Source organism: Geotrypetes seraphini, chromosome 2, assembly GCF_902459505.1.
Source record: "Geotrypetes seraphini chromosome 2, aGeoSer1.1, whole genome shotgun sequence".
NCBI lineage: Eukaryota > Metazoa > Chordata > Amphibia > Gymnophiona > Dermophiidae > Geotrypetes > Geotrypetes seraphini.
The window spans coordinates 334,784,264-334,802,202 of record NC_047085.1 but is presented as its reverse complement, the minus strand read 5'-3'; the positions used below and the strand labels follow the sequence as shown (position 1 = coordinate 334,802,202).

Below are 17,939 nucleotides of genomic sequence, written 5' to 3'. Positions count from 1 at the left end.
GGACAGTACATTTGGCGATACAATACAATACTTTCAACAGGTTTAAAGTACAGTGGTGCCTCGCATAAAGAACGCCTCGCACAGCGAACGCTGCACACAACGAACTTCATTTCATGATTCATACAACGAACTTCGTTTCACACAACGAAGTCGCCCGAGCTTCCACGATCACTGCCGATGTATTGCATCCTTCCGCGCAGGCACTGCAGGCAGTCGTTAGTCACTGGGGAAAACGCGTTTCACATAACGAACTTTTCGCATAACAAACTTGCTCCTGGAACGAATTAAGTTCGTTGTGTGAGGCACCACTGTACATGTGAAATTTTTTACTTTATTTGCTTAGCTCTCTTCCTTCTTTAAAGGGAGGTCGAACAGCTTAGTTCAGCTGGTGGGGGGTTTTGAACTTAGAATCAGGATTAGCACTGACAGGAGAACCTCCTTGCATAGCGTAGCAATGTCATTGAGGCAGATCTTCGAGGATCACAGCACTGGCTGACTCTATTCAGTTTTTGTCCTAGGCCTCAGTCTGTCTAGTGCAGGGGTTCTCATCTCGGTCTTTGGGACACATCCAGCCAATCAGGTTTTCAGGATACCCACAATGAATATGCATGAGATAAATGGAATAAATCCTGACAAATTCAAGACTCCCTTAGTAAATGTGTCAGAGATACCAAGTCTCACTTTTTAAAAGTGTCCCTCTCTAATACTCTTAGATCCCCTTCTCTTGTTCATTAGAGCCTCAGTGACAATATAGTGATTCTGATCACTACTTTCATGAGAAGCAAGCCTAAGAGAAGCAAAGCCAAATGGACTAACCAGGAGGAAGAAATCTATGTATGGTTTACTGTGTACTTTGCCTGCCTGGCCATATCCCCTTTTCTGATACCTACATAAGCTTTGAAATCTACGCATTCACTTTTATCCACAAAAGAAGTAATTCTGTAACTAACATTTATGTACCAATTATGCACATAAATGTTTAGAATAGTAATATATAATGTGTGCACGTGGAGGGGCATAATTTAAAAAAAACATCTAAGTCCCCTTTTAGCCTAAGGCCCTAGATGCCCAAAGTAGGAAGCAGGGAAATGTCCATTCTTGAAAAAAACATCCAAAATGTGGGTTTTTTTAAAGAATGGCCTACCTGTACATTCAGGAGTTTAATCGCCCAGACCATTACTACGTCCACCTTTAAGCCTTATTCTCGAAAAAAAAAAATCACCCGTCCAAAACACGATCTTTTAGGCGTGGGAAGGACCAGTCCTTTACCTAAAAGCACGATTCTCTTACAGGCGTTTGTCATAAGCACCAGTTAGAGAATCATGGAAATGTCCCCCCCCCCAACTCCGCAACAATCCTCCTACCTGGCACTTGCTGCGACCCCCCACAACGATCGCGGCAGGAGAGATCTCTCCTGCTGCAATCCCCAGAACCCTCCCTCAATTTTCCCCGACAGGAGAGATGCCCAAACTCTCCTGCTGCAATCCCCTGAACCCTTCTGCAATGTTCCGCAGCAGGAGGGATGCCCAGTACCTCCTGATGACAACCCACAAACCTCCCCCAATTATCAGCAGCAGGAGGGATGCCCAGTCTCTTCTGCCGACAGCCCCCACATCCCCATAAGTTTGCCCAACCCCATGAAAGTTTATCCCTTCCAAAGTTCACCCTCGCCCCCACCTGGATCCCCCACCCCCACCATCTTGGGATGCACCAGGGAGGGCCCTAAGGCACCTGGGCCAACTGGAATGTTAGGTTCATATCCCAGTGAAATCTGGGATACACTGGGAGTGGCCAAAAATTCCAGTTGGCCAGATTCCTTATACCAGGGGTGCCCACACTTTTTGGTCTTGCGAGCTACTTTTAAAATGACCAAGTCAAAATAATCTACCAACAATAAAATTTAAAAAAACACAAAGTACACTGTACGCAGAGAAAATGTTAATTATCATTTATATTCCAAAGTTTTTCAAAGAGATCAAAGCAGATGACTTTATGCAATGTCACCTCCGTAACAACTATACAAAAATAGACAAATATACCCCCTCCCTTTTAACTAAACCACGATAGCAGTTTTTAGCGCAGGGAGCTGCGCTGAATGCCCAGCGCTGTTCTCGACGCTCATAGGCTCCCTGCGCTAAAAACTGCTATTGCGGTTTAGCATAAGGGGGCCATAGTGCAAAATATAGACAGCAGATATAAATTTTCAAAACGGACACATTTTGATCACTAAACTGAAAATAAAAATCATTTTACCTACCTTTGTTGTCTGGTGATTTCAGGAGTCTCTGGTTGCACTTTCTTCTTCTGTTTGTGCATCCAATAGTTCTTCCCTTCTTTCAGCTTCCTGTATGCTTCCTCTCCTCCAGACCTCATTCCCTCCCTCAACTTTTTCTTCCTCTCTCCCTGCCCCTTCCCTTTCTTTCTTTCTGTCTCTCTGCCCCAGTGGCGTACCAAGGGGGAGGGGCGGTCCGTCATGGGTGCACAGCTGGTCACCCACCGGAGAATAGGCTGCCGCCAGGGAATAGGCTGCCACTGCCGCCATCAGGAACAAGCCGGCACCGAGTTCTCCCTCACTACTTTTCTTCCCCGCGGGGCCGACCAACTCTCGCCACCCTTTTCTGACGTCAGAGAGGACATTCTGGGCCAGCCAATCACTGCCTGGCTGGCCCAGACCGTCCTCTCCGATGTTAGAATTGAGGTCGGGCGGCAAGAGTTGGTCTGCCCCGCGGGGAAGAATTTATACCGCTTGGCAGCCTGATGCCCTTGGAAATCTAGCTGGAAGCACAGGCCTGCCAGCCACACTCATTACTTACATTTTTCCACTCAGGGAACCCCCTCTGAATGGCATGCTTCAACTGCAACCATTTAAATGCTTGAGACTTAGATATTCCGAATGAAAAAGTTATGAAAAAGCAAGCATTTTCCCATATGATAAAATGTCATCCAAAGTTCGTATACCTGCCTGTAGCCAATGCTTCCAGAGGATTTTAGACCCGCCAACTTGAATCTTGGAGTTTAACCATAAGGATTGATACGTGGATTGTCTTATTGGTATAGATATTAAATTGTCAATAAATTTCAAAGTAAACCAAGTGGTAAAGAGAATACTATTGTCCTTATAAATGCTTGATTTTTCACAACTGCAACAATCTTTTGGTATTTCAAAGTCTCAAATTTATAAGAGTTTACAGTTGAAGCAAGCCATTCAGAAGGGGTTCCCTGTTTGGTGAAATCTAAAAATCAGTATAGCTTGCAGGTCCTATGCCTTACAGACAGATTTCCTAGGGCATCAGGCCACCCAGTGGTATAAATTAATATCTGGTTATATGAATAAGAAACCAAAAGCTATCCTAAAAGACATTTGGAGCATTGAAATAAAGCAGCAAATTTCTTCTACTCAATGGCCATGAATTTGGACTTGGAGGATGACATGTACAGTGTCAGCATCTATGAGACAAACATGTTTTTTCTTGTTACATAGATCTTTTTGGACCCCTGTTAGGTTACAAAAGTTAGACAGTTCTAAATCTAATAGATGCTGGCACTGTCATCTAGACATTGGGACACTGGATCATCTGTTCTATTGTGCTTCGATACTCAACTTTTGGAAGTCAATATGGGGACAGATTAATACCATATTGGAATCATCAATTCCATTGACATATGAGGTACCGTATTTTCACGCATATAACGCGCGCGTTATACGTGTTTTTACAAACCGTGCATAACCTTGCGCGATATACGCGTGAGCGCGTTGTACAAAATTTTTTTTACATAGTTCCCCCCCCCCCGCAGGACCGCTCGCACCCCCACCCCGAAGGACCGCTCGCACGCACCCGCACCCCCACCCCGAAGGACCGCTCGCACGCGCTCCCACCCGCACCCGCATCCCCACCCTGAAGGACCGCTCGCACGCACTCCCACCCGCACCCCCACCCTGAAGGACCGCTCGCACGCACTCCCGTCCTCTTGCCCCAGTCAACCGCGGCACCCCTGACACGATCGGGGCAAGAGGGAGCTCAAGCCCTCTTGCCCCAGCCAACCGCGGCACCCCCGACACGATCAGGGCAAGAGGGAGCTCAAGCCCTCTTGCCCCCCCCCGACACGATCGGGGCAAAAGGGAGCCCAAGCCCTCTTGCCCCGCCTACTCCCCAACTCCCTGACAATATCGGGCCAGGAGGGAGCCCAAACCCTCCTGGCCACGGCGACCCCCTACCCCCACCCCGCACTACATTACGGGCAGGAGGGATCCCAGGCCCTCCTGCCCTCGACGCATACCCCCCTCCCCCCAACGCCCGCCCTCCCCCAAGAACCTCCGACCACCCCCCCAGCCGACCCTCGACCCCCCTGGCCGACCCCCACGACACCCCCACCCGCCTTCCCCGTACCTTTATGTAGTTGGCCAGACAGACGGGAGCCAAACCCGCCTGTCCGGCAGGCAGCCAACGACGGAATGAGGCCGGATTGGCCCATCCGTCCCAAAGCTCCGCCTACTGGTGGGGCCTAAGGCACCTGAGCCAATCAGAATAGGCCCGGGAGCCTTAGGTCCCTCCTGGGGGCGGGGCCTTGGGCACATGGTCGGGTTGGGCCCATGTGCCTCAGGCCCCGCCCCCAGGAGGGACCTAAGGCTCCCGAGCCTATTCTGATTGGCCCAGGCGCCTTAGGCCTCACCAGTAGGCGGAGCTTTGGGACGGATGGGCCAATCCGGCCTCATTCCGTCGTTGGCTGCCTGCTGGACAGGCGGGTTTGGCTCCCGTCTGTCCGGCCAACTACACAAAGGTACGGGGAAGGCGGGTGGGGGTGTCGTGGGGGTCGGCCAGGGGGGTCGCGGGTCGGTTGGGGGGGCGGTCGGAGGTTCTTGCGGGGGGCGGTCGTTGGGGGGAGGGGCGGTTTGCGTCGAGGGCAGGAGGGCCTGGGATCCCTCCTGCCCGTAATGTAGTGCGGGGTGGGGGTAGGGGGTCGCTGTGGCCAGGAGGGTTTGGGCTCCCTCCTGGCCCGATATTGTCGGGGAGTTGGGGAGTCGGCGGGGCAAGAGGGCTTGGGCTCCCTTTTGCCGCGATCGTGTCGGGGGGGGGGCAAGAGGGCTTGAGCTCCCTCTTGCCCTGATCGTGTCGGGGGTGCCGCGGTTGGCTGGGGCAAGAAGGCTTGAGCTCCCTCTTGCCCCGATCGTGTCGGGGGTGCCGCGGTTGGCTGGGGCAAGAGGACGGGAGTGCTTGCGAGCGGTCCTTCGGGGTGGGGGTGCGAGCGGTCCTGCGTTGGGGTGAATCGGACGTCGGGGGGGGGGATCAGGTTTTCAGGGTGGGGACAGGACTTCAAAGGGGAGAGGAGAGTCGGGGCGGGCGAAAGGAGAGTCGGGGAGGCCAGAGGAGAGTCGGGGCGGGCAAAAGGAGAGTCGGGCGGCGACGGGAGAGTCGGGCAGCATGCGCGGTATATGGGTGTGCGCGGTATATAAAAATTTCTGTACTTAGATTTGTGTTTTCCGCACGCTATACCCGTGTGCGCGTTTTACACGGGTGCGCGTTATCTACGTGAAAATATGGTAGTCATATGCGGGATGATATTGCACCTTAAACCGTCATTGGATAGATATAAATGTTGCCTTTCCCTTATTATGACCGAGATAGCCATGCAAATGGTTACCCGTAATTGGAAAAATTGAGATCGCCTTAGTTTTACTTTTTGGTGGGAGAATGTATGCTTAAGTTATAAGTATGAGATGATGAATGCGGATATGCTGGGGCATTCTAAGATATTCAAGTTAGTTTGGGGCCCATTGACACCTTTTGTGGATTCGTTATAGTTGTCTTTTATCTTCATTTCTGTTGGGGGGGAGGATGGGGAGGGGGGTATATATTTTGTGTGATTTTATTCCCTGATGAAAATGTTGGTTGGGTGGGGGGGGGTTATAGTTGTATGGATACTGATTGATTATAAATGCATGTATGAGTATTATTGTATGTATGTATGTATATTATATTGCATTTTTTGGCAGCTTTGAAAACTCAATAAAGATAAAAATAAAAAATAAAAAAAATAAATGCAGAGTAACTTAATGCTCAAGATATGATTCAACTTTAATGGAGACATGAATTGCATTTCCAGAATTAGCCAATCCGGGAGATGCTCCAAGACTTCAGGAAGGATCAAATACATACCCGGACGCAGTATGAAAGCTTGATGGTACCTGTAAAAATTTGGAAAATTTACCCCTCCCGCCACAATGGGCTTTTGCAAAGATACCAAGGCAATTCTAGCATTTTTACCCAGCCAAATAAATTTAGTTAGAATACTGTTAAATTTTTTATAAAAAGGACCCTTGAAAATAAATCGGCAACATACTCATTTGGTAGCAAACTACTGGCAAAATCATCATTTTTACAGTTTGGACTCTCCCCCACCGAGAAAGATGTAATGGGTTCCAATGCTCACACATTTCTCTGACTTTCTGCAATAAGGATTTTTCATTTACTGTCATTGTGTCTTCGCCTAAGCGGTTTTTGAGAATCACACATAGGAATCCTATAGAGAATCACATCTGTTCTCACAGACAGATGCCTAAGCCTGCCTAATAATCCGATTCTCTAACCAGCATCCATGTCACAGCGCCAGTTAGAGAATCGGGTTGCCACTGAGCTTATATGTTTAGCGGCCCCCCTAGGCCCCCCTTCCCGTGAAGACTACCGGCAGGAAGGATGCCAAGTCCCTCCTGTCCGAACCCCCCATCCCCGAACATCACCAGCAGGAGGGATGCCCAGTCCCTCATGCAGAATCTCCACTCCCCATACATCCCTGGCAGGAGGAATGCCCAGTCCCCCCCTACCAGAAACCCTCTCCTTGTACATCGCCAGTTGAAGGGATGCCCAGTCCCCCATGCCAGACACCTCCCCTGTACATCGACGGCAGGAGGGATGCCCAGTCCCTCCTGCCGGAATCCCTCACCCCCCAATCATTGTGGGCATCCCCCCGCTGGACCCCCTCTACCCCTGGACCCCATCAGCCCCCAGCCCCCCCGGAACCCCTCTACCTTAAAATATTTGCCAGTCAGAGGCATCCTTACTGCCTCCAGATGGCTGGCCCACCTTTTCATAAATGGCAGAACTGCCTCTTCCTGGTGCATCATGGGATGCACCAGGGAGGGACATTAGGCCCTGATTTGCCCAGGAACTTAAAGTCCCTCCTGTAGGAGGGGCCTTAGGCACCTGGGCCAACCGGAATCTTAGGCCCCATTCGCAGTGCATTCTGGGATGCACTGGGAGTGGCCTAAGATTCCGATTTTCCAGATCCCTTAGGCCACTCCCATGGTCAACCTGAACGCTGTCTATCCTGTGTTCCTCCTGTCTCCTTCTTCTTCTGAAGAACCCTGATCACTGTACTTTGATTGTATCCCACACTCTGTGCAATCTGCTGGAATACCCCTCTTCACCAAGAATCACCATTCGGACCCGGTTTTCCTCCAAGAACTGAAATTTGGACTTCATTGCTATTGATGTCACTGGTCAATCAGTTTCAATTATACTAATTGAAGGAATCCCAGAAGTTTATATTTCCTGCCATGTAGTGAAGCTTAATGCTGATGGGCTGCGAAAATATCACTTCCGATTTGCTGCAAATGCTACACTGCTGATTGGTGAATTTTGATTTAATTTTCACACAAACTCTTATGTCTGTTATCAAAATCATTCTGATCAATCTGATGTAACTGAATAGTCAGAGTTATCAAGAAATTGCCAGAAATTTCATGAAGTTACATGGAATTATACTTTCCAGACAAAATTATGTTCAGTTAGTAGCTTAAATTATGTTACCTGAGTCTCAAATGACTAAATACTCAAATTTCACCATGTGATGCAGGACTTTTGCAAACCACTGTAGGTTTTTCTGTACAGTAGACGTGCTAGCAGTGACAAAGGAGAGCTACAAAGGAGAGACCAGCTGGAACAGGTAGTACACAGGTTGATACCACACACAAGGTATTCTGACTGCCGATAGCCCAGTTGCACTTAATGTGGCAGAATTTTGTGATAGGGGGTTGGATTAGGGTGGATAAAGCCTCAATTATACAGATAAAGCCTCAGCAGCACATACTTACTCTCCTGATTCAATCCCCTATCACAGACCCCAATCCTCCTCCCTACTCCCCTCCCCCGATTCTCTCAGGACTTACCTAGCTTCTCCATGGCAACTTAGTGGCCAAGGAAGGAAAAGGGCCTGTCCACTTCTGCCCTGGGGCTGCATCAGGTTCAAAATGGTGCCAATTACCCCCAGCGATAGCCCTACAGGACCACTGATAGGAGTCTTTCTTTCTGTTTGGCCTTGGACTACTGGGGGGGAATAGAGTCAGGGTCTGTCATGGGGGATCTGCTCAAGTTGGTGGGTGGGGGGTGTTATCTGTGATGGGAGGATCAAGGGGGGTATATGCTGGAAGTTCCAACTGGGAGGGTGGGTATGTGCTGGGGGATCAAATTAAGGAGCCCTGATCCGAGGGTGGAGGTAGAGGATGCTGGTCCAGGGGATCAGGGTTGGCCACTGCAGCTGTTTTTATTTTTTTTGGGTGGGTGGGCATGCTATCTGCCAATGCATATAATGCTGTGCTTATGCAATAAAATGGTTTGTGTCCTAAATGCCAGACAAAGGCTGGGTTTGCACTTTTCATACCTTACTTTCTACAGTTAAGGTATGGATAATGCAAAAAAATGCAAAAACTTACCACGGCTATTGCAAACATCATGACAGGAGGATGAATCTGTGCTGCCAACAGTTCTATGAAATAATGTTTATCAGTGATACATTATGTTATATGTACATATTACTGGAATAGTTCATGAGCAGGGACACGCTTTTATTATGCCTGTTTCGTCATTAAGATTTCATTATCCTGCCATACTCAAGAGCCTTTCAGAAACACTTGCTTTTACCCTGTGCTGTTTCTGCATTATCTCCCTGTCTGTTTTACATGCACACTCAAATTTTAAACAAGCTTTTATAGTTATGTCTTTTCATTTATGATTTATGAATGATAGATTGCTGTGTGTAACTTAATGGCATGACGGAGACATTAGTTTAAACCTTCTAGTAAAAACCATTTCAGCTGCAAGAGAGGTCTGTTGATATTACACTTTAAACTATGTGGGAGATAAAGTCAGGGTGCCAACAGGTGTGTGTTCAGCTCATTAGCTGTTGTTCCTTCCCCCTGCTATAAGCTCTGTTGGTGGAAGCAATCTGTCAAGTCATCAGCAACAACTGGAAATTCCCTCCCCCGCGATAGAGGCTTCTACAGTGGCCCAGAGTGCTAAATGCTCCGATGCTCAAAGAATTCTATGAGTGTCAGAGCAGCGTCGGAGTATTTTGTGCTCCGGGCTGTGGTAGAAACCTCTACTGCAGCTTAGTAAAAGAGGGCCTTATCACTTAGAAAGTATTTAGGGCTAGATTCACAAAGCAAACCGATCGTGTACCGATCGCTTTGCAACCCCTTTGCGACATCATTTCCCTCTGGCTCGATTCACTAACCTCTCCTGCGATCCGCTTCCGATCCGCGCATGCAAATGAGGGGAACGGCATGCAAAGTAGGCAGCGACCCAATGCACAAAACAAATCTGGTACACCGATTGGGCTGGCCGATCAAGAGAAAAAGTGTCTGCTGGGGACCATTCGCACACGTCTCTGCCGACTCTCCTGCTCTATTGCCGCCCTGCACTCTGCCCCGATCTTACAGTCAGTCTTGGGGATTTTTTTTCTGCAAGCAAATGGAAGCCTGTCCAGTCCCGATCTTCCAGCCCTGCTTTCTCCCCCATGTCCTCTCTGCTACTAGCCCTGCATCTCTGCCGCCTTCCCTGCAGTGTGAGCCCGCGGGTTTAAAGAGGGACTGCACGCCACAGTGCAACCCTGCTTTAAACCCACGGCCTCGCACTGCAGGGAAGGCGCAGAGAGCAGGGCATGACCAGCTGACAGTGTCAGCGAAAGGGAAGAGGCTGCCGCTGCTGGAGATAGCCCTTCCCTAGGAGAGCAGGAGAGTCAGGGCCCGGAAAAAAAAAAAAACCAGCAAAAAACAAACAAACGGACAAAAAACACATATGCAGACCATCTGCAGGGAAAGCAGATGGTCTGCGCATGCGTCAGGATCGCACACTAGCGATCCGTGCAGGTAGATGGGGGGCGTTCCTCCGATCACCCTCATTATAATATTTGGCTGTTGTGAATTGGGAGGGCCTGCTGGAATCGGCCCCGGATCGGACCCAGAAGTCAGATTAGTGAATCTAACCCTTAGTGTGCCACAAAGAGCATGCACTGAGAGCTCCCATTTTCTCTATAGAAATGGAACCTCGGATAAGGTATTCTAAAATGTTTCTCCCATTTTGTGTCTGTTGGAAAACAGTTGGCAGTTTATTTTTAGAAGCTGTATCTGCAAAAAGAGGGTAAAAACCTCTTACAGAGGTCTAAAGATCCATGAACTCCACCATTTTAACTCTCTACTATTTAAATGAAGCACTAAGAATGGGGGCCCACCATAGGTGCCACTTCTGTGGGTGCTGTAGGTACTTGACCACCCCCAACATTTAAGCAAACTCCTTTGATTGTGCACTTTCCATTAGGTTTAGCACCCCCATTCATTTTGAAAAGTTGTTATCCCATGATTCTCATCACATTTTTTTTCTGATAATCTGATAGCATGGCCCATGGAATAAAGATACGGTAATCCCCGGGCACTCACTTGCAGGGAAGATATACCAGTTACTAACAAGAGTAAAACACAGTGGGAGAGAGAATAGTTAACATAAATCATATCAATCAGTCTTTTGGCTAATGCTTATTAGGAACATGAGTAAACAAGGCAAGACTTTTCAGCTTCTCAAAGACAAGGAAAGTGAGCTATAACGTTAACGGAAGTTACATTCCACATATAGTCCCTGTAGCAGATGTTTCAAAGAAATTGTGAAATTTTCCTAAAACCACAACCAACAACAAAAATCCTAGCAAATGCTTAAAAGCATGAAGCGAACCCATTTTGCCAAAATACATTAAAATATACCTGCTGCATTCTCTCAAGTACACAGAAAATTACTGTGGCGTCAGCAAGGAATGACATGGCAAATAACAGCTTTAAACCTTTGCTTAGATATTCTTCTTAGAAGCAATCATTTTATTGTTATCAAAAGCAGGAAAGGATGCTCATAAAGTCCTCTCCTCCCCCCACCCGAAAATGTTTTTTAATCTTACCTTGTAGATTTTGCAATGGCAAAGTCATGATGCCTCCTGCTGCAGCTGCTGCAACCAACCCCTGGATGTTGGTCAGATTTGCTGTAGGCAGAGTCAGAACCAATCCTTGTTGGCCTCCCAACTGGCCAGCCATGTTGAAAGGAATAAGGATAGGCTGGTTGAGGCCTGGTGTGCCCCCTGGCATCACCCCTGCAACTGCGGAGGCCAACTGGTGTGCCGTCAGCAGCGACTGAAAGAAACGCACAAGAGTTTATCCCTGCATTTTCTTTTTTCTTAATTATTACATTTTATTGAACAATTTTCACAAAAAGAACTGAGACAACCAACAAACTAACAATGAGCAATGTGCAATAATAATTATAAGAAATAAAAAATTATATACATTAATATTTAAGAAGGTAAAAGTGCAACATAATAATGTCTAAGAAAACAAATAGGGATAGAAAATTATCTGATTTGTTTTTCCATTTAGATTTTTGGCTATACTGATAGATTGATTAGTGTTTTGAATTCTTTCAAATTTCCTGTACATGATGACCCAGTTCCATCACATGAAAACAGATAACTGGGAGTTATCTTTCTAGTAAGAGAATAAGAGTTGCCATACTGGACAGTCCAAAGATTCATCAAGCCCAGGATCCTGACTAAACAATTGCCAACCCAGGCCACAAGTACCTGGCAAAATCCCAAGGAGTAAAACAGATTATATGCTGTTTATCCTAGGAATAAGCAGTGGATTTCCCCAAACCATCTTAATAGTGTCTTATGGACTTCTCTTTTAGGAATTTAACTATTAATTTATCCTCAACAGATAGATCACGAGAAAGAGACAATGATTTCCAAATAATATGTTTAAGGGAATGAATTCTTTGAATTGTAAGATTGAATAATTAGACAGTGGATGTTCCAATCACGTCATGGCAGCCATATATGACAAAAACATGAAACCTTCATTTAATTGAATAAAGAATCTCTCAACACAGGCATTTGACCCTCACAAGAAGTCCCAGGAGTCTTAAACCTTGAAACTGAACTTTATGTGTACCAGATCAAATCCAAATGATTTTGAGAGTTGAGAAATCCAAGCTGTCGGGTGAAAATATTGATTAGCAGGGACTGCCTGTCTTGGAATGTGTTGCGACCATACATACAGAGCTTAACTTGGATTATTATATGGCTTGTCACATATGCCCACCTGCATTCATGAATTCAGAGATGCTACATCTAAACCGAGCTTTTCTTTGTGTTCCCAGTCTTATCTCGACAACTGCTGAACTACAAAATCAATGATTCTGAAGAACAGTCTGATTTCAGGATTCCACGAGGGCTGTCTGATGAACTTAGGTTAGGAAATCTCACTCCACAGCCCTGGTTTCATAACATGAGCACACACACAGACCACCGGCTGTGCTCTGCAAGGACTGTAGACTTAACAGACATAAGGGAATCACTGGACCTTCATCAATGTCAAACTCATTGTTAAACTTGAATTTTAAAAACAACTGTATAGTGATTAAAATTTATCTTTAATTTTTCCCTATAACAATAATATTATCATTAAACAAAAATAGTATGCACATATTACCTTCATGTACAATAATGCTAATTTTTGGCCAAATTGTTTTTTCTTTTTTGCCTATTTTGCTCATTCCTATAGTAGCTGATCTTAAATATAATTGAATTGGACTTATTTTGTAATGTAAGAGATAAATGTGCTTACCTGGGTCCCAACAGGGAATCCTTGGTGTGACTGGCAGGGCTGGTGCTTGTCAGTTGTTCCTGTATCAGAATGAACTGTATTTCCTCTGGCCCCTGGAATGCAAAAAGAGGCTCTACGTTAATATGTAGACTGAGATAAGAGCACATTATATCCTTCTGTGATGTCACATAGCAGCAAGCTGAAAATGATATCCTTAAGTGGTTTATCAATAAGTCAAGTACTTGAATCACTTATCAGCTGCATAAATTATGTTAATGTGCATTCAGACCAGCTGGCTCATTCATGGCCATACGGCTGCCTGACAACATTAGAATTGAAATATCATCAGCAAAGCTAGTGTGACTTGCATCAGACATTGCTTTACATATGACCGTCTCATGTGTGTGTGTGTGTGTTTGCTGTACATTTTTAATGTTTAGGCAAGCAACAGCTAGTCTCATTTCTCAAAGCAGAAACTGTGTGAAAAATGAATGCACAACTCTTTTCTATGTCATGATATCATACAGAACCCCTTATATGTACTGATTTACTCTATTTTGTTTTGCTAATCCTATCTAACCTACAGACATGATTCACTCATCTTTGTGTTCTCAGAAGACTGCATATAATTACCATAAAATTGTCTACACCAGTGTTCCCAAACCTGGTTCTTGAGAGTTACAACCTAGTCTGCTTTTCAGAATTTCTACAATGAATATAAATATAAATAAAACAAACAAAAAAAAAAAAGAAGATAAAATTACACCTTTTGTATTGGGACATAATACATTTTTTGACTAGTAATGACATACAATCCAGTTCTGGAAAAACTAAGAAAAATTGTACAAATTCTGCAACTACTATTCCAGGAAGATGAATTACTAAAAGAAACGTTCCCAGCTCCACTTGTGCAGGCCTTCCGTCAGCCACCTAATATAACACAAAAATTGGAAAAAGCAAGATCCCCACACATAGCAAGGGAGAGAGGCACCACTCTCCCTCCCCCCTCCTGCCGCACGAGCGCCGCTTCCCTTCCGGCGTACCTTTTTAACGTTCATGGCACGAGCAGCAACCCCCAACCTGCTGTCGCGTCAGCTCTTCCTCTGACATCACTTCCTAGGCATGGGTCCAGGAAGTGATGTCAGAGGAAGAGCCAATGCTGGCACGACAGCAGATTGGGGGTTGCTGCTCATGTCATGAACGTTACAGAGATATGGGGGAAGGGAAGGGGAAGTGAGGGGGTCGATGAAGTAATGGGGGGACAAAGAGGAGGATGGGTGCCTGTGCCCTCACCAAGATGGCATCCGGGGCAGAACGCCCCCCTCCCCCCTTACTACGCCACTGCTTGCGGTGTTGCAAACTGTGTGAGCACATCTCAAAGGATCCTACGGTCACTCATATGGGAAAAAACATTCAACATAAAGGGATCCTTCATATGTTTATTTTCTAATATGGTGCTTTGTTAGATTGCGAGTCTTTTTGGACAGATAAGGAAGTTTTAAGACCCTATTGTTAACTGCCTTGATCCAACAATAATTGTAAGGAAAAGCGGTATATCAAATAAACAGAACATACATACATGCATACATCATTCAATGCAAAAAGTGCAAAGAGGGATGTTACATTGGTGAAACAGGCCAAATGCTAAAAAATAGGCTCAACTTACAAAGATATCATATTAAAAATTGCAATACCAAGTGTCGAACAACACTTTGGAAAAACTGACCACTGTACAATGATTTTATAGTGAGCATACTAAAAGGAAATTTTAAGACATTCTAAGAACGTAAGATCTTTGAAATTAAAATGATGAAATATTTTGATACTACCAGGCAGGACTTAGTAGTCCTGGCTTTCTTTCCCACTACAAAAACATTTAAAACTGCTTTGTTACTTCTGTTTCTTGCACCTACCCACCCCTTCCTCTTCCTATGAAACTATCACTGAAATGCTTTCATGTTTTCCTTATATACTATTCTGATATTTGTCAACATTTGCTTATTTCTGACCTGAAGAAGGGTTACCTTAGAAAGTTCATCATAATGCATTGAGTTAGTCCTTGTTGAACCAATCAAGGTAATTTGAGTTAGTCCAATAAAAAAGGTACAGTAGACTCTGTTAACTGGAACTCAATTAACTAGAACTCTCAAGCAACCCCACCCCCCAAAAAAATCTAAGAAATACTGTAATACAATACTTTAAATAAACATGAAAATAAAATCAATTTCTGGTGGAAATTTAAGTGTACACTTGGCACACCACACCTGAGTATGCCCATGCTTTGCCTACCATATGTCCTGTAGTTTGTCTGGAACAGTTTATGTTATGGCATAGTATGAGGTATAGTATTAGTTAGGCTTATTTTTAATAGTAACTCTCAAGCAACCAGAAACTACATTTATCTGGCATCTATGAATCCCCATGGGTGCCGATTAACTATGAGTCTACTGTATTATCTTATTTCCTTAGTTTTTTTGTTTTATTTCTATAATACCACAAGCCACTTATATGCAACTTGCTCTCATTTTAATCTTCCTTCTCTAAACGAAATCCAGCGCATTTTGCAATCTTTAAACCCCAAAGGTTCAAATTCTGATTTCATTCCACCATTTATCCTAAAACATTATTTTTCAATTTTTGGCCCGTGCGGAAACAGGAAGTTGTGTCATTGGCAGATGCGGAAAACAGGAAGGGGAGCCGCGGGTGATGTCACTGAATCACTGCCAAGGCCAATAGTTTTTTCAGCTTCACAAAAGGTAAAGGGCCATCGGACAGGAGAGAAGGCTGGGAACATGCTGGGCCACGGGGACTACTCAGAGCCTTGGGACCGGGCTGTGAGAAGGGAAGTTCCCGGATCATGACTCCAAGACTGGGAACACCCCCTTCATGGCTTGCACCCGGGGCAGACCACCCCCCATGCCCCCACTTGGTTTGCCACTCGATAGATGCTAACTTTAAAATGGAAGACAAGGGAAGTTGCCTCTCTCTCTCTAAAATAGCTGACAAGCTTGTGCTTGACATACATAATTCAGCTGTTTTTCAGAATTAGCAGATGCTCTATGGCCTGCTATCTGATAATTGGCATGACCACATGTTTAAGTTGGACCCAAAGCAGCTGACTCACGTGAGAAGATGACTAGGTTTGCCTAAGGCCTAGCCTTAGGCCTAGCCTTAGGCCTAGCCTTAGGAGAGCTTGCGGGCCTCCCTAGGCTCATGGAAGCGCCTTCAATATAGGCAACCTGCATGGGGAACATCTTTTTAAGAAAATGTGCCTCCTGATTGGCTAATTAGACAGCTGTAGGACGCCTACAGCTGCCTACAATTGGGATGCACTTTGCAGAATCGGGGCCTTTATGTGCACAATATCTGGACAAACTTCGCGAAACTGTGTTATGATTGAATTATTTTTTCCACACATAGTGTTGTTATAGCCATCAGTTGCTAAGCTCAAGCATTTGTTAACTGGTAGTTGATTTGACTGAAGAAACTTGGCAATTGAATTGAATATTCCTACTGCTGTTCCTAATTCAAGCTTTGGCCGGTGCAGGAGGCAGCAGGCACCAGGCACCGGAGAGGAAAGCAGAAGGAGGGAGAAGGGAAGCAGAGGCGAAGACAGGCAGCGTGGGATAGCGGCGAGAGGGAGCTCTGCCCACCCCCAATGCGTTACCACCAGCGCACCCGGACTCCCCCTTAAAAGGAGGAGACCGCAGCACCAGGACTGTAGCTTCGGCCGGTGCAGGAGGTAGCAGGCACCGGAGAGGAAAGCAGCAGGAGGGAGAGAGAGGAAGCAGAGAGAGAGGGAGAAGGGAAGCAGAGGCAGCGGTGGGTAGTGGTGAGAGGGAGCTCCCCCACCCCAACGCGGGGGAGTGGAGCCAATGGCGCACAGCTGTTCGGCACGCAGCGAAGGCGAGCGGCAAAGGCGCTCGCCTTAGCGAAAGCGCCTTTGCGAAGGAGCCTTTAGAAGGAGCCAGGAAGCTAGGCCGACTAACAGAGAGCCCCAAAACGTAAGTTACAAACCTGTTTTTACCTAGCCACACAACACACACACCTAGAACAAGCACTCGCAGAGAACTCAGCAGCACAGGAGGACAGCTAACAGGAGGACAGGACACACACAGTCAGCAGGGACAAAAGGTTCACATAAGCACAGACAACTCAGAAGGGGAACAGGATATGACCGTCCACGGAAGCCAGAAGATGAGCTTTCCAGTCTTCTACACTGGCTGCAATATGTATGACTATCTCCCCTCGGGGGCTAGGGCATACATTTGCAATCGATGCAAGGAGCTGGATAGCCTGAAACAGCAAGTCCGGCTGCTGAAGGGAACTGTGATAGAACTAGAAAACCTCCTCGCCATGAAAGAAGAAAACCACAAGCAGGAGAAGTTCCTAGGGGAGTCCAGTACTAGCAAAGTGATCAAGGAAGCCCACCAGCAACATGTGGAGGTCCCAGGGCTGGAACTCAGTACCTGAACAACAACCGAGGAGGAGAGCCCAGGCGATATGGAAAGAGGCACTACTACAATTGAGGAAGAGGCTGAAGTGGAGGTTGAGGACGAGCACACACTTAGCGGAAATGAGAGGCCATCTGGGAATGCACCACAGAAGAGGGAAGACAAGTCCTACACCATGGATACGGACTTGCGAACCCCCAAGAACCCCCGAATAAGAAAGACAGGGATCATCGTTGGAAATTCCATCATACGCAATGTGCACAGCCACATCGCAGGAGGAAGAGAAGATAGACTGGTCACCTGCCTGCCTGGTGCAAGAGTGAAGGATGTGGCCAGCAGGATCACCAGGATCATAGACAGCTCAGGAGGAGAGGACACTGCTGTGATTATCCACGTGGGAACCAACGATGTGAGCAGACGGAAGTACGACAGGAAAGAAATGAAGGGCCAACTCCGCTCACTCGGAAGAAAGCTGAAGGTCAGGGAGGTGAAAGTGGCCTTCTCCGAAATCCTCCCGGTACCGAGAGTGGATGGAAAGAGACAGGATGAGCTGCGAGAAATCAACGCCTGGA

General features: G+C 46.4%; 1 protein-coding gene across 1 annotated transcript in view; it reads right to left on the bottom strand.

The window, feature by feature from the left end:
- LOC117353835 (POU domain, class 6, transcription factor 2-like) overlaps positions 1–17,939 on the bottom strand; it is a 392,747-nt gene that overhangs the window by 80,680 nt on the left and 294,128 nt on the right. Inside the window, exons 3-4 of the mRNA XM_033930243.1 lie at positions 12,935–13,026; positions 11,215–11,443 (exon numbers count right to left, since the gene is read on the bottom strand). Coding sequence (XP_033786134.1) covers positions 11,215–11,443; positions 12,935–13,026 — 321 coding nt within the window. The remainder of the gene's footprint in view (positions 1–11,214; positions 11,444–12,934; positions 13,027–17,939) is intronic.